The following is a 22,634-nucleotide window of genomic DNA, read 5'->3' as shown; positions in this document are numbered from 1 at the left end:
CCATAAATGGTCAATCAATCCTCGAGTCTTGACCTACAATCACAAAATACATAACACAAGCATGTCTTATTATTACACATTCATGTGGCCAACACGGCTTAACTTTTGTTACGTTGGTTCTTGTTCTTTCTTATCACATTGTCTAACACACACACACTTGCAATTCCTTGACTTAGTACATTCTTGTCTTAGTGTGTTTCTAATCCATAATCTCATTACTATGGCTTAATTAAGGCTTAGGAATGCCTAAGATGCAATGAGGATGCCAAAACATGTCGTGGAACACTTAGTTAAATTTTCTGAAAATAAGGTCCACACTCGAGCGTAGCTTTCCTCGCTCAAGCAGACATGCAAAATGTGAATGGTTGCTCGAGCGCACATTCCTTCGCTCGAGCGATCTGTAAAAGACATGAAACTTCTAGGAGCTTGCAATTCACGCTCGAGCAGACTTTTGGTCGCTCGAGCGGAGTGCACCCACTCAGATTGGTCGCTCAAGCGTGAACTCCCACGCTCGAGCATAGATACAAATTCTGGAATTTCTAGATTGCACCTTCAAGCTCAAAACTCGAATTCCAACCTTCAAAACACATCTCTTGGGCCCCAAAACTTGAGATAACATAGTAAACTTGTAAAACATAAAGAATTTAGGATCATTTCATAAAATCATGGCCCAAGGATTTGTTAAAAACTCACAATTTCAACTTAAAACATGATGAATGTTCATGAACACAACATGCATGAATTTTTCTTGTATCAAACTTCTCAAAACATGATCAAGCACCACAAAACAACTTGAAACTTGATGATTTCCCCAAATGAAGATAAATTTCAAACATGCAAGAGAAGATTCATGGAAATTATGCTCAATTGTAAGAAAATGTACATGCATGCATGAATTGCAACTCAAATCTTATTCTAAGCTCAATATACACATTCAAACTCATAATCTTGAAGAAATTTCATGTTAAATGACTTAGTTGCACAATCTAGAGGTTGTAATCTTACCTAGAGTCTTCAATTAGCTATACTTGCACAATCTTTGATCAATTCAAGCTATAGCCTTCAATTTCTCTTTAATCTCTCCCTTTCTCTCTCTAGAATTGCACTCCCTCTCTCTCTCCAAGATGAATCTCCGAATTTTGCACTCAAGAATGAGAGGAATGAGCACAAATGAGCTTAAAGGCTCATATAAATAGTTATGATGCTAAAATACATTAATTAAAACATAAGGCTTGCCAAACGCAACTTAATGAATCGTTCTGAATCAATTTTTAATAAAACCTGCTATATGGTTCTAAAAATTCCAAATAACATATTGGTGGAGTCAATTTCAGTTTCAGATGCCGATAAGGCTTTCAATTCACATATTAAAGCAGAATTCCAGACAGATATTTCTACAAGTAACAGATAGTAAGCCAAATATCATGCAAATCACATAATAAGCCCATAATTTATTTTATTCACTTAATTAACATCCTTAACTACCGATTAGTGGCTAATTATGGATCGAGTTATTACACTTGTAAAAGTGGCGGTGCCTACACCTAAGCAGATCGAATAGGCCCGAAGTCAATGGATTGTATATTTATTCGCTATGCACATAATAGCAGTACATATCGATTTCTTGTGTATAGGTCTGCTATTCCAGATATATACAATAATACTATCATGGAATCAATAAATGCATCTTTCTTTGAAGATGTATTTCCTTGTCGTTTCCAAGAAGGGATTCTTGAGTTCCATGAAAGAAGTTGAAAGTGACAATGATCACATAGATGATCAAGTCGATAATCAAGCTGAGGAAGTAAACGAGTCAAGAAGTAGTGAAAGGGCTAGAACTGCTAAGTCCTCTGGTCCAGACTTCTTGGCTTATATGTTAAAGGGAGAACCTCGAACTTTCTATGAAGCTGTGATTTCACCTGAAAGTTCTTTGTGGAAAGAAACAATTAAGAGTGAAATTGACTCCATCTTATAGGGGTTGGTTGATCTACCCCCAGGCAGTAAGGCCTTGAGGAGTAAGTTGATCTTTAGAAGGAAGATGAAAGCGGATGGATCAATTGATAAGTATACAGCTAGGCAGGTAGTGAGAAGGCTTAGATTACGTTAATACGTATTCACCTGTGACAAGAATTACATCCATTCATATGGTGATTGCAATAGCAGCTTTACGTGGTCTAGAGATATATCAGATAAATGTAAATACAACTTTCTTAAATGGAGATTTAGAGGAAGAAATCTACATGGAGCAACCCGAGGGGTTTTCAGTTCCAGGACAAAATAAGAAAGTCTGTAAGCTTATCAAATCATTGTATAATTTGAAGCAAGCTCCTAAACAATGGTATGAGAAGTTTGATAACACTATGTTATCAACTGGGTTCAAAATTAATGAGTGTGACAAATGCGTATATGTCAAACACACTGAAAAAGATTATGTCATTTTGTGTCTATGCATTGATGACGTACTCATTGTTAGTAGTAATGATAAGGTGATTAGAACTACTACAAGATTATTAAACTCTGAGTTTGACATGAAAAATATAGGCCTTGCAGATATAATTTTGGGTGCTAAGATTACCAAAACATCTGATGGCATTGTACTTTTTCAATCTCACTTTGTTGAGAAGATACTTGAGAATTTTAGTAAATCAGATACAAGTGTGTCTATGATACCAGTAGACTTGAGTCTACATTTGACCAAGAACAATGGTGAGAGTGTATCTCAGCTAGAATATTCTCGAATCATTGGGAGTTGGATGTTTTTGATGAGTTGTACAAGGCCGAATATAGCCTACTCAGTTAGCACGCTTAGTAGATACACGAGCAATCCTGATGCCACTCACTAGAAGGGTATCGTTCGGGTGTTAAGGTATCTTTGTTTCACCTAAGATTATGGGCTGCATTACACCAGATATCCAACAACAATAGAAGGCTATAGCGATACGAATTGGATATCTGATGTTAGGAATTCGAAATCCACTAGTGGTTATGTGTTCACCCTTGGAGGGGCAGTCATGCCTTGAAAATCTTCCAAGCAGAAGTGTATCTCACGATCAATGATGAATTAGAGTTTATAGCATTGGATAAAGCAACAGAAAAGGCAGAATGGCTTCACCATTTCGTTGAAGATATTCCACATTGGTCAAAACCTATGCCAGCCATTTGTATTCATTGTGATAGCCAGTCAGTTATTGTACGGGCACAGAGTAATATGTATAATAGAAAGCCTAGACATATCTGTCGTAGACATAATTCTATAAGACAACTACTCTCTAACGGAGTTGTCACTTTAAACTATGTGAAGTATAAAGACAACATTACGAATTCGCTAACCAAAGGGTTAAATTGATTGTTAGTAGAGAAGTCATAAGAAGGAATGGGTTTAAGGCCTTTAGTGTAAGGTGTTACCGAAATAGAAACCTAACCTAGTTAACTGGAGATTCCAAGATTTAGGTTCAATGGGATAACCTAATTGCGTGTAACGGTGGCATGTCATTGAGGAGGTTAAACCTCCAGCCATTCCTTTTATCGGTGATACCTGCAAGTATAGAAGTTAAGCTGAGCTTTTAATGACTCTAGCATGTTAAGCTATTGAGCTAAGTATAGCAGGATACTCAAGCAGAGTCACCTATGTGAATATGAAGTAGGGTCGCTTCTATAAGAATTGAGAAGGCCGAATTCTTTAAACCACTCATTGAACCAGGCTAGTGTTTCAGGACCAAACCGGACATAACAATGAGAACAGAACAATGGTTGAAGTAATACCTGTGTGAGGTCTATTGTCTTGGTTTACATAAACGGGAGAACAGTTCAAGACTTCTTGTTCATTGGGCAGCCAGTAAATCTGATAGATTTCACTAGGAGGGGTTCAAAGTCAAAAGCTACCTTTTTCCGATGCAGGGGTTATTTCGTTGCACTCTCTCTTCGAGTCTTTGTTATTCATGTGGGAGATTGTTGGAAAATAATGATTTTTTGGTGACTTTAATGCGATATTAAAATGAGTGTCAATTCTCAATTGAGGTGGATTAGAGTATGTTTAGATTCTTTGTAATGAGATCTTTACATCACAAAAAGAATGACAAAAAATCATTAAGATTTGAATGAGAAATTGACTCATTAAGTTCCTCATGAAAGAGGTGTTGGGAAAGGTGTGTAACCTTCTATCCCACATTAATTGTAGATGAGTGCATTGATGGGTATTTAAATCCCATTTTTTGCCTAAGGGTGTGAGCCCTTTGGAGCATCCAAATTTTTTGAAGAAGAGAGTTATAGATGCTTCAAGGATTGACTTAGACCAAAACTATGGTCCAAATTGGTTATGCAAAAATTGTCACGCGTGCTCGTCGCCCACCCGTTCGGACCAAATCGGGCCTGGTTTGGGTCCGTGGGTCGTGGATCGTGGATCTGGGATCTTAGGCTTCAGGCTTGTTGGAATAGGTTAGGTTTGGGCTGAGCCGAGTTGGTGGGCCACCAACCTAATCTTTTTGGGCCAAGCCAGGTTGAAGGTTGCAGATATGAAGTGTAAAACTCACACACTTAAAATCCCATCAGTTTTGCTACATTTGTTGGGTAGTTTTGCAGAGATTTATTTTTGCATTTGTTGCAGGAAGCTTTTCCTCTGTCCCCTTCCATGTGTATAAAAAGAGACCATTTTCCTTCAATTTTCTACTAAGAAAATTTGCTTTTTTGTTCCAAAGTTTTCCTCCAATTTTATATTATTCCTAGTGAGAGAATGTTGCCGTAATTCTGTTCACCAAATCTACACAGTAAGTGCATTATTGTAGCTGGTTTAATTGTCGTATCTTGGGAGACAGATATCGAAGAACCTCCAGCACCCAACTAGTGAGGCGGCGAATCTGTTTTAAAGAAATTATCTAATGCAGGTTTCGGTTTACTTTCCTTTTGCCATTTTAATTTATTGAGTATTCCTATTCAATCTACTTGTAATTTCAGCATGTTTCTTGTTTTGAAATTCAAATTCTTAAATATAAATCTATTTAATTTAATTAATTACATAATTTTTACGACAGTCGAGTGACATATAGTTGCGCCTTAAGTGACAGTGAATGAAAAATTTAGAATTTAAATTAATATAACAGTAACAACTCTTTTTAGTTATAAATTAACTTTAACATGTAAGATTCTATCTTTTGACAAAAAAATAAACAAATAAAATGGTAAAGAGATTGCAAAGAACAAAGAAAAGCAAAATAAAGCCCCTCTCTCTCTCTCTCTCTCTCTTGTCTGGCTGCTGTTTACTATTCTTACTTGTTTATGTCTCTCGCCTCGTTTTGAAAGGGATTTATTTTCGTAAGTTATTTTAATTTTTGACGGTTTTAATAAATTAAAATATTTATATTTAAAAAGATAATTAAATTTTTTTATAATTATATATGATATTTATGAGAAAAATAATAAAATAATAATAGATTTAATATGATATTTTACTTTATTAACTATTTTAATATATTTTATTTTTATAAATTTTAGTTCAAAAAACAAAAAAAAAATAGCCATGGCCAAACAAGGCGTCTAAAACCCTTTTCTTACCTTCCATCTAATTTCTCTCCCCCTCACTCTCCCTCTCTCTAAAACCCTTTTCTCTCTCTCTCTCTCTCTCTCTCTCTCTCTCTCTCCTGTGTATCTGTCTATATATATATATGTATGTATATATACGGACACAGACTTATCTCTGTCTCTCGTGGAATTCATCCCAAGTCCCGTACTCCAAACTCAAACCAAAATCAAATCGAATTTTCCACAATAAAGATATCCTAAATTCCTAACTTTCTTACTTTCTTCTTCACCCATGGCTTCTCCTCACTTTCTCTCTCCTCCTCGCAATCACTTTCTCTCTCTCTGACTTCGGCGGCGGAAGATGCGGTCCCCTCAGCCGCTCATCAACGGCGGCGGCGAGACTCCCTCTCCTCGCCCTCGAATCCAAGCCCAATCTCCTCACTTCCACTCCACCGTCTCCGTACAGAAGCTCCGCCGCCTCAACACCCTCATTTTCGTCTTCCGATTTTGCACTTTTTGCTTCTCCACCGCTGCTTCCGTTTTCATGCTCGTTAACCCTAGAAGCTCCGATTCGCCTCGCTGGTACAATTTCTCCGCCTTCAGGTACACATAAATATCTTCATGTTGCTGTAATTTTATTTAACCGTGTTTGGTTGCCGAGAAAATGTTTAAATTTGAGCTAAAATTGGTTTCTAATTTGAAGGATCAGAAAGGAATTTCTTTTTATTTTGGTTTATTTTCTCGGTGACCAAACAGAGGGCTAGGTTTGGCATCGTAATATGGGGGAAATCAGATTGAAGTAGGATATCTTTGCAGATTCGTTTTGGCTGCCAATGCCATAGTCGCTGTGTATTCATTGTTCGAAATGGGAGCTTCTGTTTGGGAGATTTCCAGAGGCGTCACTTTGCTCCCTGAGATCCTTCAGGTCTGGTTCGACTACGGCCATGATCAGGTCACTCTCTCTCTCTCCGTCTTTCATTCAAATTTTGAAACAATTTCCCTCTCTCTCTCTGGATCATTCTTTGCTTTTATGGTCTGAATGGAATGAATGTCTCTCCTAGGTTTTCGCGTACCTGTTACTGTCGGCGAGCTCAGCGGGGACGGAGTTTGCTCGGACGCTGAAGGCGGGGGACACGTGTACGGCCAGCAACGCGTTTTGCGTACAGTCCGACATATCCATCGCCTTGGGATACGCCGGCTTTCTGTTTTTGGGGCTTTCCTCGCTGCTTTCGGGATTTCGGGTCGTCTGTTTCATTATCAACGGAACTCGTTTTCATCTCTAGACTAGACTAGACTAGACAATCAGTGAATCTGAGCCCTTTATTTATTTATAATGAACGGTTTTGATTTGTTTGAGAGAGGGAGAGTATTTATTTGGATGTGTGAGAGTATTCGTTTTTGGCTGTGCACCGTACTGTGTAAGCTTGATTGATTTGATTTGATTTGGGTTGGGTTGGGTTTGTTAAAAGTAAGTTCATTCCAGGCTGTTGTGTTGTCTTCACTTTAATGTTGTGCATATGCTATTGGGAGAGCTGTGACCAAGACTGATTTTTTCGTGTAATTTTTTTTCTTGGTTTTTTCCCCTGATCAAAAAGATTGTTTTTTTTCTTTTTTGATGAATAAATCAAAGAGATTGTTACAATTTTTTTTTATTTTTTTTAATTTTTGAACTAATTGTTACAACTATTCGGTGATAGAGGATTTGCACTATTTGGTGATGGAGTATTTGTCATTTACTCCATATTGGTTCTAAAGTGACTAATAGGTCATTTTTAACGCTACATTAAATTTATTATTAAATTTAAATTTAATAAAAAAATCTTTATTTTTATACGTCAGTAGTTTTATTAAATTTATATCAAATTAAGAATATAGCAAATGTTTCACCAAACTGAACATCTAGACTACTTTTTACCATTTTACTATGTATAATCGTTGAGGATGGGATCCACCGGACGAGACATTCGGCCAAATGTTCCCTGATCATCCTCTTCAGTGAACAATTCTCACAGAAATAGGTAACATAGAGTGTTGGAAAAATGGTTTATGCAACCATGACTTTTGGCTAACTTTGAGGCTAAGGGGTGTTTTGGGAAGTGAGTTATAATTCACTTCCCAGACTATAACCCACTTTTCTCTTTTACAAAAAATTGATTATAACCATCTTCTTAAAATAGCCCTAAATTCAAATGGGCTCCAGACATCGATTGAGGTGTGTCCGGGTAGAAACGCGTTCTTTGTCGAGTGGTGATTCACTTCGTATATTTGGTTATTAGGGGTGTAAATCTGACCCAGCCTGGCCCGGCCCATTTGGGCTCGGGCTGAACTGGGCCCATGTCGGGCCTCACTGGCTCCCACCATCGAAAAATTAGGCCCAAGCCCAAGGGTATTCAGGCCTCGAGCTTTGGCCAGCTTAGGTGGGTCTAACCAATTTTTTTTGTTTTTAAAATTTTTTTTACCAAAATTTTATTATTTTTCACTAAAAAAGACACTTGGCCTCGAGTCGAGCCAGGCCTTACGTGGGCCGATGGGTCGGGCCATGGGTTGGGCCGGGCTTTAAAATGATGGCTCGGGCTCGGGCTCGGGCTCAGGCTCAAGCCCAAGCCCATCCCGAGCAGCCCATAGGCCACGGGCCATTTTTACACTCCTATTAGTTATTCAAACCATTTTTCGAGTGAATGCAAAATTGACTCCGAAAAAGGCTTCGACAATACGATAGTTGAACGAATTCAAATTCAATTCGTCTCTAGTTTCGTCTACAAACTCCAAAGTATTCTAATGAAGATTCAATTATATGAAACAACAATATATAGTAATAAAAGATTTCACATTACGTAGAGCTGATGAGGGAATTTACACTAAAATTAAAAGTGACAGATGAGGGAATTTGTGACAAAAACCCAAAACCATAGTGGGAATTTTTTGAAAGCTTACAATCCAGTAAGTGAACAATCTTGTGTTGTTATCACCATAAAGATCTGGGCTGACCTGAAATCATATTTACTCTACAATCAGACTCTAATTCAATTGGGGAACAAAAAATGCAATCAAATCAAAAGAATGCATTTTCATTTTAAGGTGGTAAGTAAATTCAGAATTTGAGTTAGAAAAATACACCTGCCAACCAGCTTCAATGTTGTTAAGATCTTCACCAAAAGAACCACCCAATATCCAAATTTGAGACAAGTTGAACTCATTAGACTGTTGTATTTTGGGTTGGGTTCCCACACATTTAAGGTTGTTTTTGCTCCATAGTACTTGTCTCCTTCAACATAAGCTATTTCATGCTTATTACCTCCCAAATTAACCAAAAAAACAAAAAATATTATTTCAAAGAAATCAACATCACCAAATCAAGAAAAAAAAATCAAGAAAAATGCCAATTCTAAACTTGTTTGGTTTTTTTTTTTTGGGGTGTGTGTGTGTGTGTGTGTGTGTGTGTTTGTGGTGGTGAGGATTAGGTTCCTTTTCATTGATTTACTTGATGACCACTTTGGTTGATGAGGTCAAGATCTGCAGGCCTGGGCTGAGGGATGCCGGTTGATCGATGGTTTGATGAAAAGTCAAATCCCTTCGTTGGAGCAGGCAATATAAAACAAAGTTTTTACTCAATTTTTTATTCAAATTTGATGAAAAAAGTAATGCACCATTGGAGATGTCTTTACTGGAGTGAAACTTTCAAATTGTGTCAAAGATTATTAAACTTGATATGCGCACGATTAAGATAGCTTAGGCCCCTTTTAGCAAAAAGATTAAAAGTTATTTTTTTGATTTTTGATTTTTAATTTTTTTTGGATCATATTATTTTTTTTATTTTTTTACATTTTTTTTTTAAAAAAAATAATAAAAGAAGTCAAAAATTTAACTTTTAACTTATTTATCAAAACAATCTTTAGGTCTCGTTTAAGAATATATTATTTTAATAATTTTTTAATTTTTTACGAAAAAATATATAAAAAAATAAAAAAGAGTAATACGATAATTTATAATGATTTTTTAATTTTTTTTAATTAAAATGTATAAATTATAAATTTGACTTGCGGATTCTGATTTTCTTTGGAATTGGACTCACTTTTTATTGGATAGTCTAATTCGAAAAGGCACACTTGTATGAATCACATTGGTGGAATGGATAATAAATTTTCTTTGGTTTTTATTGACTTTATTGTGCCGACTTTCTTCTTTCACCTCCCTTCCCTGGTGGGATGGGATGGGATGGGATGGCATTAGTCTTGCATTAAATTTCTTTGCCATTGGACTTGAGACTTCATATGCTTCACGTGACATGTCTGGATATCATGTTAAAATATTAATCATAACGACAATTGAAAAAGTTTAAAGCTGGTCTTTTAACTGAAATACATCAATTCGTAATATTAATACTCACTCTTCTATCTTAATGATTAATAAGCACGTAAGCATGATGAAAAAAAATCATTTTTTTTTTTTAATCATTTTGGGTATTCAAAAAGAGTCATAGCTCAAGAAATTAGTATGACACTGGATTTATGGGCCCTATTTTTTTTTTTTTTAGAACAATGGGCCCTGGTTGTATCCTTAAATTTTTAGTGTTGTGTAAAATTTTTTATAATTATTTTTAATTTTTAATATTTTAATTTTTTTAAAGTTAAAAATTAATAATAAAAAATATAAATTAAAAATATTTTTTCTCAAGTTCTGTCGTTTTGATAATTCATTTTTTTATAATTTTTTTAAATTATTTATATTTCGTAATTATAATTAAAAGTTACACCAAACACACTTGTACAATTTGAAAAAAAATGTTAAAAACAAACAAAAGAACCTCAATAAGTTATACCAAAACAAGGCCAATAACATGTTTGAATATCAAGGTAGCGAACCATTTTGATTGTGATAAACTTGTTTAAAAATTCATTTTCATAAAATTGAAAAGTAAATAAAAGAAAAAATAGGATGAAGATGATAAATAAGAATAGAAAAGCTAGTAACCATATTTCTTAGAGTTAATTTCACTTTTATGCCTTCAATTAATGTCATATTTGTCAAATTTATTGATTTAGTCACTAAAATTTTCAATTTCAATGAATGTGGTCTACTTAAAAATGATGTGCCAAATCATTATTTGTTAAAATTTAATTTAATGAGTAGAAGTGTCATTTCAAAACTTAAACTATACAATTTAACGCTATTATTTTAATATGAGGATGAAAGAATACGATGAAGTTGTCTAACATAAAAATATATATGTTTATTTTTATAATTTTTAATAAAATTCAGAAAATTACTTATCTTCAGCTATCTAATAATGAAAAAATTCAAAAATAAAATATGTCACACTCATTTCTTTTCTTTTCTTTGCTTTTCTTTTCTTTTCTTTTCTTTTTTGTCCTATCTCTCTTACCTTTTTCTTAAAGCATTTTTATTTTCACTCCCCTTTTTTATACATGTATCTTAAAACTAATAAATTACGTCCATATTTCCATGGCATTATTTCTAATATATCATCAAAAACAAATTTAGAGAGTTTAATATTTTATTTTTTTGTCTAATTCCACAACATATATAAATGAAACGGGTTGGATATCAAGTTATACGGTATTTTTGTCTTGATTTTAATCAACATTTTGTAAGTATATATAAATAAAACGGGCCGGATATCAAGTTATACGGTATTTTTGTCTTGATTTTACTCAAGACTTTGTAAGTGAACGGTGGAATTAATCTTCAACTTATAAAAAAAAATATAGACGTATACTAATGAAGCGGGTTGGGAGATCCGACCCGAAATATTTAACGGATTGGCCCGTTTCAGAGTGACAGGAGGATGGTTTTGTTACGTGGCAGTTCCCTCCTCTTCCTGTCCCTCTCACAACTGTTTCTCTTTCTGTCTCTGTTTTTCTCTCTCTCCAAACGGAGACTCTGTTGGAGAGTGTTCTCTTGTCAACCTCAATCTTTAACCCTAACCCTCCACCCTCGTTCTCGATTCATCCTGTAGGAAACGATGGCGTTGAAGTTTAAACATTGAAATTGGTCAAATGTTTTTGCAGATTTTATGCCGCAATTAAGGTAATAACTCGCATTTACTGCGTTCGTTTTATTGATTTGAAATTTTGATTTTGAACAGCTCAAATCAATGTCATAATTTCGTGTTGAATATGGAATTTTGTTTAACCTTTTGATTTAGCTTCAAATAAATGCCAATTTGTTAATTGATTTTTTCGATCTTTTGGAGCTCGTATTTTGATTTTTTATTTTTATTTTTGGTTTTGGTTTTGTATGTATATTCATATAACCAAAGCTTAAGCCAAGCAATTTCTGTCTTTCGTTAGGTTTTTTTTTTTTTTTTTTTAACATAATTTTTCAGAGAATAATTATTCAGTAGTCAAACCAACCAATCACATAGCGAAAAATTTAATGGATGAGACATGTATGTTGCAATTTTTCAAGTACTATATAGACAATGACACGTGGTATTCCGGGAGTATCTAAGTAATTTTCTTTTACACATTGCTTATGCATTTCAAATTTTGAATAAATTTTCCTTTTTAACTGGAATGTTACACTGAAGTTGGCCTTGTGCTTGTGTTTTTCGAATGGTCTTTGCAGGTTGAGCAATTTCAGTAAAATCACAGGTTTTTGTTTAGTGTAATTCAGAATGAAAAATTCAATGTTGGAATGATGTGATACACTGCTACATACGTTATTGACTGATTGAAAGCTTTCCAATCAGCCCCAATGGGAGACTCCTTATGTCTATTTTGTTCAAGAAAGAAGTTGGAGCCAAAGGTCATTATCACTACTAAAAATCAGCCTGCGGATTCTTTATCAAAGGGTTTCTCTCACAAGACTTTACAATGTGTGACTTCAATGAAACATGGGATAATTGGAAATGGGGTTGTTGGTGATATAGGACTCTTTATAGTAAAAACTGCAGCCCTTGAGATTGTACGGAGGTACACAAGCGCCAAGTGTCCTGTTGTTTGGCGTCGCCTTCAGGCATTGCAAGTTCTCTGCTATCCACCATTTAAGTGGATCGAAAGATGGACACCCTTTAAAGCTTTGGTTAAATACATGCAGGTTGGTTTTATAGACACATTTATATGAACATATCTATGTTGGATGTGTTATTATATCTTGTGATTTCCATGTAATTTTAATTTAGACTATATGGCAAGGAAACTGATCTGGGAATCATTGCCTAATTCAGACATGAAAAACTCTAAAATGTGAGGATCTACGCACACTTGGCCCCACAAAATGTGACATGAACACACATCAAGCATTATTAACACTGCAAAACCTCTTTTTTTTGTCATAGAAGTATGTGAGAGAAATGCTAATTCTTAACTGCTTTCAAGATTTAAAGATCCTTGGCTTGTTCATGATATACAGCATTGTGTTAGTCATTTAGTCATATTCTTTCTTCTTCTTCTTCTTTTCTTTGGGTTTTTCTCTTTCTTCTGTTTCCCATTTAACAATGTTTAGTCATGGGATTTTCATAGTATTGATAATTTGTTTATTCCCGCTAGAGTTTGTCGAAGCCATTACTAGTCCTCACAATTGCAACAGTTTTCTCTGATCAATCGGCGTGTACGACAAAAAAAATGGATAGTTCACATGATTCTCAAGCATATTCTGAATCACAACAGGAGACATCTTCACAATTGCCAACTTCAGACTCAAGGTGATTCTTAGTTGCTTCTTTTCTGTTCATTGATTTATACAAGTTTTCTTATGTTTAATTATGGAAAGCATTACTATTACAGACTTAACATTTGGGTTCATTGTTTTATGAAGCTAATCTGTATTATATGCATATCCAACATAGATATTTAATGTTCATCGAGTTAATAATTTCAGCTGTAAAAAATCTTTCGTATTGCTGTGTGACTCTGTCCAAGACTTGACTTAACGTCAATGGTTAGACATTGGTCCAGAAGGTTCTTAACCCATTTCAACCAACATGTTAGCCCTTAAATTTTATTCTGTAAAAAATCATCTGCCTTTCTCCTTCTGCCTAGTTGTTAGAGACTGGCAATTTATATTTTCATGGAATTTCCCTACATACCAGCCACATTTTTATTTTTATCTAAAGTCATGGCAGTCCTCACATATAAAATGCTGTCCAATAAAGAACGCTGGAAGATGGTGCCAGGGACAGGCTAATGTTTCTTCCTTCTGAAATAGTATAATGGTTAGTGTGAGCCAGGTTGGAAATTGCAAATTGTGTCAATCTATGAAACTTTCATTTTATTACTTTTTTTTTTTTTTGGGTACTTCATATTTTGCTAACTTGTTACAGTGGAATGAACCGGTACTAATCCACTTATTTGGTTAACACAAACATCCTGTAGCTTATGTTTCAGGTTTGCTAGGCATCTTTACAGCCCACTTTACTGATTACCATTATGATCGTATAAATATGGGTTTAACATTTTTGTTAATGCTCCATTTCTTATCTTGCGTTGCCATTTTGTCCTGGTTAGCCTTGTGCTTATTCTTTTATGCTTAAGTCATAATTCAATTATTTTTATTTTCAGGTCTTGTGATGCAGTCCCTGAAAGTTTATCTACCGAAAATTGGTTGCAACAACTCCACAAAGAGCTTGAGAAGCTGGGTGTTACTTTACCAGAAAGGTAACCATTACCATGTTCTGGCCATGCCTTCCTGGAAAATTTGAATCAGAACTTTTTTTTATTTTCTTCACATTTGTACATCTTTATTCTTAGGAATTCTGTTGTACTAGTTCTTTATGTATGCCTATATAATTCTAATAGTAAACAACAACAAAAAAAATCAAGGTCTCAGGATACTCATTTTTGTAATTACTGAATCCTCATTTAATTGGAAATTTTATCTTGCCTTTGAGGTAAATTTAGTGAAATATGATATTGAAATATCTCTACAGGCTTAATGATGATGAGCTTCATAGATTTTACACTGCTGCAAATGGTGAGTTTTCAAGGTTGCTATCATCAATCAAGAAGACAATTCATTGGAGGCAGACTTTTACTTTTCTTCCACCAAAAGAGCTTGAGTCTTGGTCGCATTTGGTCTTTTGGCATGGATATGACGTGCAGCTACGGCCTTGCCTCATTATTCGACTAGGTCTTGCTTGCTCTAGCTTGAGATCCAACAACAGACCTATCTTCGCTAAAGCAGTTGGTTCACATTTGTTTCTGTTAAATTTATGTCTATGTACCTCTTAAACAAGGGGGCACTAGTTCAGTTGTTAAAACTTGGCCTACTAACTTTGAGGTTGTGGGTTCAAACCTGAAGGCAAACCACTTTGTGAAAATTAAGCCAAAGGTTAGATCTATACCCAATCTATCCCTACAGAAGCTCCATCAAATGACTAAATTGGGTGTAGTTTTTTTTTTTTATTCTTAGTCACTTGATTGAGACACGAGGCTTAATTTTGGTTTGATTTGATTTGATTTGGGTTACCTCTCCATCACTTCTCCAATCTAGAGGTAATATAAGACTTAGAAAATATGAGGAAGAAGAACTCCGAAAATATGAGGAAGAAGGAATATATTTTTTGTTATATTCAAAACTTCTTATCTTACAAGACCAAATGACACTCCTTATATAGGAGATATTACAAACATCATTATAACCCATTATATGCCACTTACATATTATATATTACCACTATCTACCACTATCATATTATATACATGCCACTATCTACCACCAACACCACTATCATATTCTATACATGCCACTATCCTTCACCAACACCACTATCATATTATATACATTAACACAAATTTCCAGCACTCCCCCTCAAGCTGGTTTGAAGATATCTTCCATAGCCAGCTTGCTAGTCAGCTTATCAAATTGCTTCTTGTGTAGTCCCTTCGTTAGCACATCAGCTAATTGTTCACCTGTTGGAAGGTAGGTCATACAGATTATGCCAGCATTGATTTTCTCCTTGATGAAATGTTTATCCACTTCTATATGTTTTGTGCGATCATGTAGAACTGGATTATGAGCTATAGATATAGCTGCTTTGTTGTCACAATAGACCTTCATAGGTGTCGGGTGAGAAAGCTTTAATTCTTCAAGAATTCTTTTAATCCACATTACTTCACAGATTCCATGGGCAACAGCTCTGAACTCTGCTTCTGCACTACTTCTAGCTACCACATTCTGTTTTTTACTCCGCCATGTAACTAGGTTCCCACCTACAAAGGAGCAGTATCCGGATGTTGATCTCCTGTCTGTAACACTTCCTGCCCAGTCTGCATCTGTGTATACTTCAACTTGAAGATGCCCATGTTTCTTGAACAGTAAGCCTCTCCCTGGAGTTCCTTTCAAATATCTTAAGATCTTATAAACGGCCTCAAAGTGCTCTGCCCCTGGTGAGTGCATGAACTGACTTACCATGCTGACTGCAAAGGCAATATCAGGCCGCGTATGAGACAAGTAAATCAATTTCCCTACAAGTCGCTGATATTGTTCCCTCTCTTTGACTTCTTCAGCCTTAGCAGCTTGTAACTTCAAGTTAGGCTCGATCGGAGTCTCCATCATCTTACAACCAAGCATACCTGTTTCTCCAAGGAGATCAAGAACATATTTTCTCTGATTAACGAATATACCTTCCTTGGATCTTGCAAATTCCATTCCGAGGAAATACTTGAGGGCTCCCAGATCCTTAATGTGAAATTCTTTTGCGAGTTTCTCTTTGAGGGCTGCTAACTCTGCTTCATCATTACCAGTTAAAATGATGTCATCAACATAAACAATCAAAATTGCAATTTTACTGTTTTTTGAATGTTTATAAAATATTGTGTGATCTGCTTAACTCTGCGAGAAGCCACAACTGATAACTGCCTTCCCAAAGCGTTCAAACCACGCTCTTGGTGATTGTTTGAGTCCGTATAATGACTTGTTCAATCTGCATACTCTGTCGCTTCCAAGTCTCCGCTCAAATCCCGGCGGTAGGCTCATGAACACCTCCTCTTCAAGATCACCATTGAGAAATGCATTTTTAATGTCAAGTTGATGTAGAGGCCAATCTGAATTTACTGCAAGAGATAACAGTACTCTGATGGAATTTATTTTAGCAACAGGAGCAAACGTCTCCTGATAGTCGATCCCATAAGTTTGAGTGAAGCCTTTAGCCACCAGTCTCGCCTTGTATCTCTCAACGCTTCCGTCTGCGTTACATTTTATCGTAAACACCCATTTACACCCAACTGTTTTCTTGTCTTTGGGTAGATCAACTATCTCCCAAGTACCACTTCTCCTTAAAGCATTCATCTCCTCCATGACTGCTAATTTCCAATTCGGATCATCCAATGCTTCCTGTATATTCCTTGGAACAAACAAGTGTGAAATCCTAGATGTGAAAGCTCTATGGTTTTTAGACAGTCTTTGATAGGAGAGGTAATTTGCAATAGGATGTTTAATGCAATTTCGGACACCTTTCCTAATTGCTATAGGAACATCAAGGTCGGAAATAGAAGGAATAGGATTACCTAAAATTTCGATGTCAGAACTCGGGTGGACATTCGGGTCATTAGGATGGACATTCGGGTCATTATTCCTCAGATGAAATCGCTTCCTAGTATAAACCTGAAGCTCAGGATTTAGATCATTTTGTAGTACTTCTCCCCCTAAACAAGAATCTTCTTGACTAGGCACCATAGAACTTGGTTCTCCTAAGTGATCATTATCAGACAGATGTGGTTTTTGTGTAGGATAAATGACATTGGGGAGCGGGATAGAAATATCCCAAAAACGGTCTTCTACTCCACTTGTCTCCCCCTGAAGAGAAGTGTTGGGGAAATAGGATTTTGTTTCCACAAATGATACATCCATACTCACATGAAATTTCTTGGTTTGAGGATCGAAACACTTATACCCCTTTTTGTTTGAGGAATAACCCAAAAAAACACATTTTATAGCACGGGGGTCAAGTTTTGAACGAAATTGACTGGGAACATGAACATAGGCAGTACATCCAAAAACTTTGGCGGGTAAATCAGAAACCAACCTCGTGTCAGGAAAAAAAGTCTTGAGACAATCAAAAGGTGTTTTGTATGTTAACACCTTTGTAGGCATCCTGTTTATCAAATACGAGGCTGTTAAAATTGCTTCACCCCATAAATATTTAGGAACATGCATGTAAAACATTATAGCACGTGCTACTTCAAGTAGATGTTTATTTTTTCGTTCTGCAATGCCATTTTGTTGAGGGGTATCCCGACATGTAGATTGATAAAAAATTCCCTTTTTTTCTAAAAACTCACCCAACTGCTCATTGAAATATTCTGTTCCATTATCAGAATGTAAAATACCAATTTTGGTTTGAAATTGGTTTTCAATCATATTGTAAAAATTTGTGAATAAATTTTTCACGTCAGATTTTTTATTCATCAAATAAATCCAACATAAGCGGGTATGGTCATCAATAAATGTAACAAACCATTTTTTACCAGAAAGAGTAGGGATTTTAGAAGGGCCCCAAACATCACTATGAATCAAATAAAAAGGTTTGGAAGCCTGGTAAGGTTTTGGCAAATAAGTAGAGCGATGAAATTTTGCAAAAATGCAACTTTCACAATGAAAAGAAGAACAATCAATCCCTTTAAATAATTCTGGAAATAAATGTTTCAGATAAAGAAAACTAGGATGTCCTAGCCTATAGTGCCATAGCATTATTTTTTCTTGAACAGAGATTGAACTAGTACTATTAAAGCTCTGAGCTTTTTTATTACTAACAGGTACTTCATCAAAGTAGTAAAGACCTTCAAGCATCCTAGCACGCCCAATCATCATCCCCGAGTTCTGGTCCTGAAATTCACAATGGGATTCAAAAAATGTAACACGACAATTAGAATCCTTAGATAGTTTACTGACAGACAAAAGGTTACAGGCTAAGTTGGGGACGTGAAGAACAGCATTGAGATTAATTTTCTCAGTTAGTTTAATAAATCCTTTTCCTGCAATAGGTGAAAAACTACCATCGGCTATTCTGATTTTGTCATGACCAGAACAAGGGAAATAGGTACTAAATAAATGAGAAAAACTAGTCATGTGATCAGAGGCACCGGAATCTATGATCCACAGAGAGAAGTTTAGGCAAGAGAAGGCTTTAGGATTTCTACCTGTTTGTGCCAACAAAACACTAGGAGTACCAGATGAGGAGTTGGATTTTATCAGCTTTAAGAGTTGATCAATCTGCTCTTTGTTGAAGGGACCTGAATCGGCTTCATTAGTGGTAGGAAAGCCACGATTCTTCTCTCCTTGTTTGCTGCTTTTCCAGTTGACAGGTTTGCCATGGATCTTCCAACACGTTTCGCGTGTATGGCGAGGCTTGTTGCAAAAATCACACCAGACCCGTGGCTTATCATCAAACCTGCGCTGGTAATTTGCAGCCTTGTTGGCCGCAGCATCGCTAATTAAAGCAGAAATTTCAATTGATTCACCAGTACCTTTTTTCTTAAGCATGACGCTCCTTCGGCTCTCTTCCCTTCTGACTTCGGCAAATACTTCGCCAATGGATGGGAGAGGAGGTCTGCCAATAATTCTTCCTCGCACTTCATCGAACTCAATGTTGAGGCCGGCAAGAAACTTGTAAATACGGCTGTCTTCCACAGTTTTCTTGTGGTGGTTGCAGTCGTCAACCGATTTCCATTCGTATGTGTTGAAGATGTCAAGATCCTGCCACAACCTTTTCAACGAATTGAAATATTTGGTGACGGAATCATCTCCTTGACGAATCTCTCCCAACTTCAAAGTTAATTCGAAGACTTGAGATTGATTTCCTAGGTCAGAATACATCTGACTAACATTATTCCACAATTCTTGTGCAGTAGTATAGCACATGTAATTAGAGCTTATATCCTCCTCCATGGAATTGACCAACCATGTCATAACCATGGAGTTTTCAGCGTCCCAACTGTCGAACAGCGGATCATTAACAGCAGGAGCCTTCTTGTCACCAGTGATGTAACCGATCTTTCCTTGCCCACGGATATACATCCGGACAGATTGTGACCAACGAAGAAAATTATCACCATTTAGGCGGATGGTGGTGATTTGGACAGAGTGAGAGTTGGACGTTTTCACCGGAATGGCAGCGGCAGGGGTTGAAGTGGTTTCGGACGTGACTTCCGACATGGCTATGACGGTTTTAGGGCTGCTGTGTTTTTTGTTGCTCTGATACCAACTTAGAAAATATGAGGAAGAAGAACTCCGAAAATATGAGGAAGAAGGAATATATTTTTTGTTATATTCAAAACTTCTTATCTTACAAGACCAAATGACACTCCTTATATAGGAGATATTACAAACATCATTATAACCCATTATATGCCACTTACATATTATATATTACCACTATCTACCACTATCATATTATATACATGCCACTATCTACCACCAACACCACTATCATATTCTATACATGCCACTATCCTTCACCAACACCACTATCATATTATATACATTAACACAAATTTCCAACAATAAGTTTTGTTACTATCAGTATAGGTACCAATGCACAAAGGCCCAATTGGAGAGGTAGTACTTGCAGATGGTGACTGAAGGCAGTTACATTTTGTTTGTCTTTAATATGAAATTTCATTTTGGATACGAGGCCAAAAAAAAAAAGGTTAAATTTTAGGTAGTGTTTGGTTCATTGGAATGAAGGTGGAATGGAATGATCATTCCATTAGAATTTCCAATCTCACATTTGGTTCACTAAAAAATGATGAAAAATACATTGCAAATGGAATCATCCTTCACCATTGTTAGTGTATTCACTAAGCTGATTGAATACACTAATACTTGTATGTTTATATAAACCTTGATTGTCTCCATACTTCTATACCAATGCTGCTTCTCTGTCATTAGTTAATTTGTTTCTCACTTTCATTGTTTGATTATTCTGACACAATTGTTGACATCGCTATATGTTTCTTCTTCAGTTTCCCAGGTAGAGCATGGGGTAATGCACTTGGTTAATGTCGAAAATCCTCAAATTACAGTTTTGATGGATTGTGAAGGATTATCTCCTTCTGGATTCCCCATGCAAATGTTGAGATCTTGTGCTCTCCTTTTGCAAGATCATTACCCAAACCGTCTTGGCTATTTGATTGTCATACAGCTTCCTACAGTTGCCCAAGTGATTACACAAACTTTGTTTCAAGTAAGCTCCATCTCTTCAAGCCTCAGTTTTTTTTTTTGAAGGACTTGTTATGTTGTGTGACTTTCCAATTTCTGCTGCACCTTGACGTTGAAAAGATGATGTTTGAATGAAGAAATCATCATCATATTTGATTTTGGCAGCTTTATCCAACAAGTAACCTACTCTAGAAAAAGACAAATATCACTCCTCTTTATAGTGTTTGTATCGTAATCTTATGATTTCAATTAGACTGTTACTTAGCTTAACAAGCTGGCCATCTTTCTTTACATTTAACACTAGAGGTATCGTCCTTCCCTTCAATCATGAGATGAAACCAAACAATGGCAAAAATTTATCGTAATCTTATGATTTCTATTAGACTGTTACTTAGCTTAACAAGCTGGCCATCTTTCTTTACATTTAACACTAGAGGTATCGTCCTTCCCTTCAATCATGAGATGAAACCAAACAATGGCAAAAATTAGAGGGAGAAAAAAGAACACACGAGTGCATGTGGTGATATCATGATATCACACCCTCCCTCAGTGGACTCCTAACATGTTTGGATGGCAGGAATAGAGAGGCGTAGTGGGAATTGCATTCCAAGTGTCTTTCATTTCGTTGTTTGGATACATCCAAGAATGAAAATGTGATTTTTAGTTCAATTCCCAAGGCAGAATGAGATTACCACACTTGTGGGAATCCAATTCCACCCGTGGGAACAGGAATGTGACTCATTTAAGAATAAAACAATAAATAGGCCCACAAAATTTAAATTATATCTTATTCATTATAGAAGATTCCTAACCAAACTAAACACTAGAATTGCATTGATACGTATATATTGTTACTAGTAATGGAATTCCTGGTAATAGAATTTGCATTCCTGCTGTTCCAGTCTTGTCATCCAAACATAGCCATAGGTCTTTGCCTGTTGGGTGGTGACTTGCTAACTCTGGCTCATAATCTTTCAAGAATTCCATCGCTCTCTATAGAAGAAAAAACCTAGTACAACAAGAATTAGAAATTTCACACCATTCTTCCATAGGGGACGCAATAGGAACCTTACTGGGACTATGAGGACTTACTTTTTGAAATATGGATCGTGCAGGTTATGTGACCCACCACACAGCAAAAATTTTGGGTTGTTGGAGAAAACTACCGGAAGGTTCTCTCGGAGTACCTTCAGTCACTCCCTTCCTTTCTTGGCTGTAAGTATTATTGCCTAAAATGTTCAGACCAAGTTGCCGCGCACAATATGAATGAAGAGATCGTTCTGATGAGAGCAAGTGGGTGTCTTGCAAATAATGAGAATGTGCCTTCACCGGCATCACGTCATCTTACTGGGAACAGGGTGAATCAGGGCAGCGATCAAATAATGAGGATTGTGATTATCAGCATCCTCATGATGTGGATATTTATCGCTTTTGTTTTGGCAAAGCAATACCCAGATTATCTCTCTTTGTTGAAATGGCACAGTGGTCCATGAGCGAGTTCTCTTTGTTTATGTGGAGGCTAGTTGTTCGCGACCCAGACTGGTGGTTGACTTTGTATAGCTGAATCGGTTTGGGTCTTTCCTCCAGTAAGCCTGTTTTAACTTTTTTCTGTTGACAACTGAAACAAATTGTGGTCTTTTTCATGATCACGGAGAGAAGAATAAAAGGTTTAATGGTGATAGCATCAGCTTTATATTTTGTGGTTATTTTTAACTGCACCATGTGATCCTGGATGCATTTGCGGTGAGAATTTCAAAACATCTTCTTAGCCTCATGAGGTGATATTTAATTCAATCGGCAAACACACCATTCTCCTATAAAGAGGAACTTATTATAATAGTAGAGCTTACATTATGCCCCGTTTGGTTTGAGAGGTAGAATTAATAGTGAAAAAATTGTTAATGAGAGAATTAATAAAATTGTATTTGTTTTGATGATAGTTGTTAGGGTGAAAATTGTTAAATTATTTTTATATAAAATAAAAAAATAAAAATAAAATT

At 36.0% G+C, this 22,634-nt stretch overlaps 1 protein-coding gene and 1 non-coding gene across 2 annotated transcripts; both read left to right on the top strand.

The window, feature by feature from the left end:
* The first annotated feature begins 5,198 nt into the window (after window positions 1-5,198).
* Window positions 5,199-7,156, top strand: LOC114262196 (CASP-like protein 4C1). The gene is made up of 3 exons (XM_028202552.2): window positions 5,199-6,117; window positions 6,331-6,466; window positions 6,576-7,156. The coding sequence occupies exons 1-3, from the start codon at window positions 5,876-5,878 to the stop codon at window positions 6,795-6,797; spliced, it is 600 nt and encodes a 199-aa protein (XP_028058353.1). The 5' UTR covers window positions 5,199-5,875; the 3' UTR covers window positions 6,798-7,156.
* Window positions 7,157-11,358: 4,202 nt separating this feature from the next.
* Window positions 11,359-22,321, top strand: LOC114262195 (uncharacterized). Its single transcript, XR_014333271.1, has 7 exons — window positions 11,359-11,562; window positions 12,103-12,573; window positions 13,026-13,180; window positions 14,037-14,132; window positions 14,405-14,661; window positions 20,439-20,659; window positions 21,750-22,321. It is a non-coding gene; the product is annotated as an uncharacterized LOC114262195 (transcript).
* The last annotated feature ends 313 nt before the right edge of the window (window positions 22,322-22,634 follow it).

The sequence above is a fragment of the Camellia sinensis genome, chromosome 1 (assembly GCF_055761805.1).
Source record: "Camellia sinensis isolate YWXY chromosome 1, ASM5576180v1, whole genome shotgun sequence".
Taxonomy (NCBI): Eukaryota; Viridiplantae; Streptophyta; class Magnoliopsida; order Ericales; family Theaceae; genus Camellia; species Camellia sinensis.
This window is presented reverse-complemented; position numbering and strand designations above follow the sequence as displayed.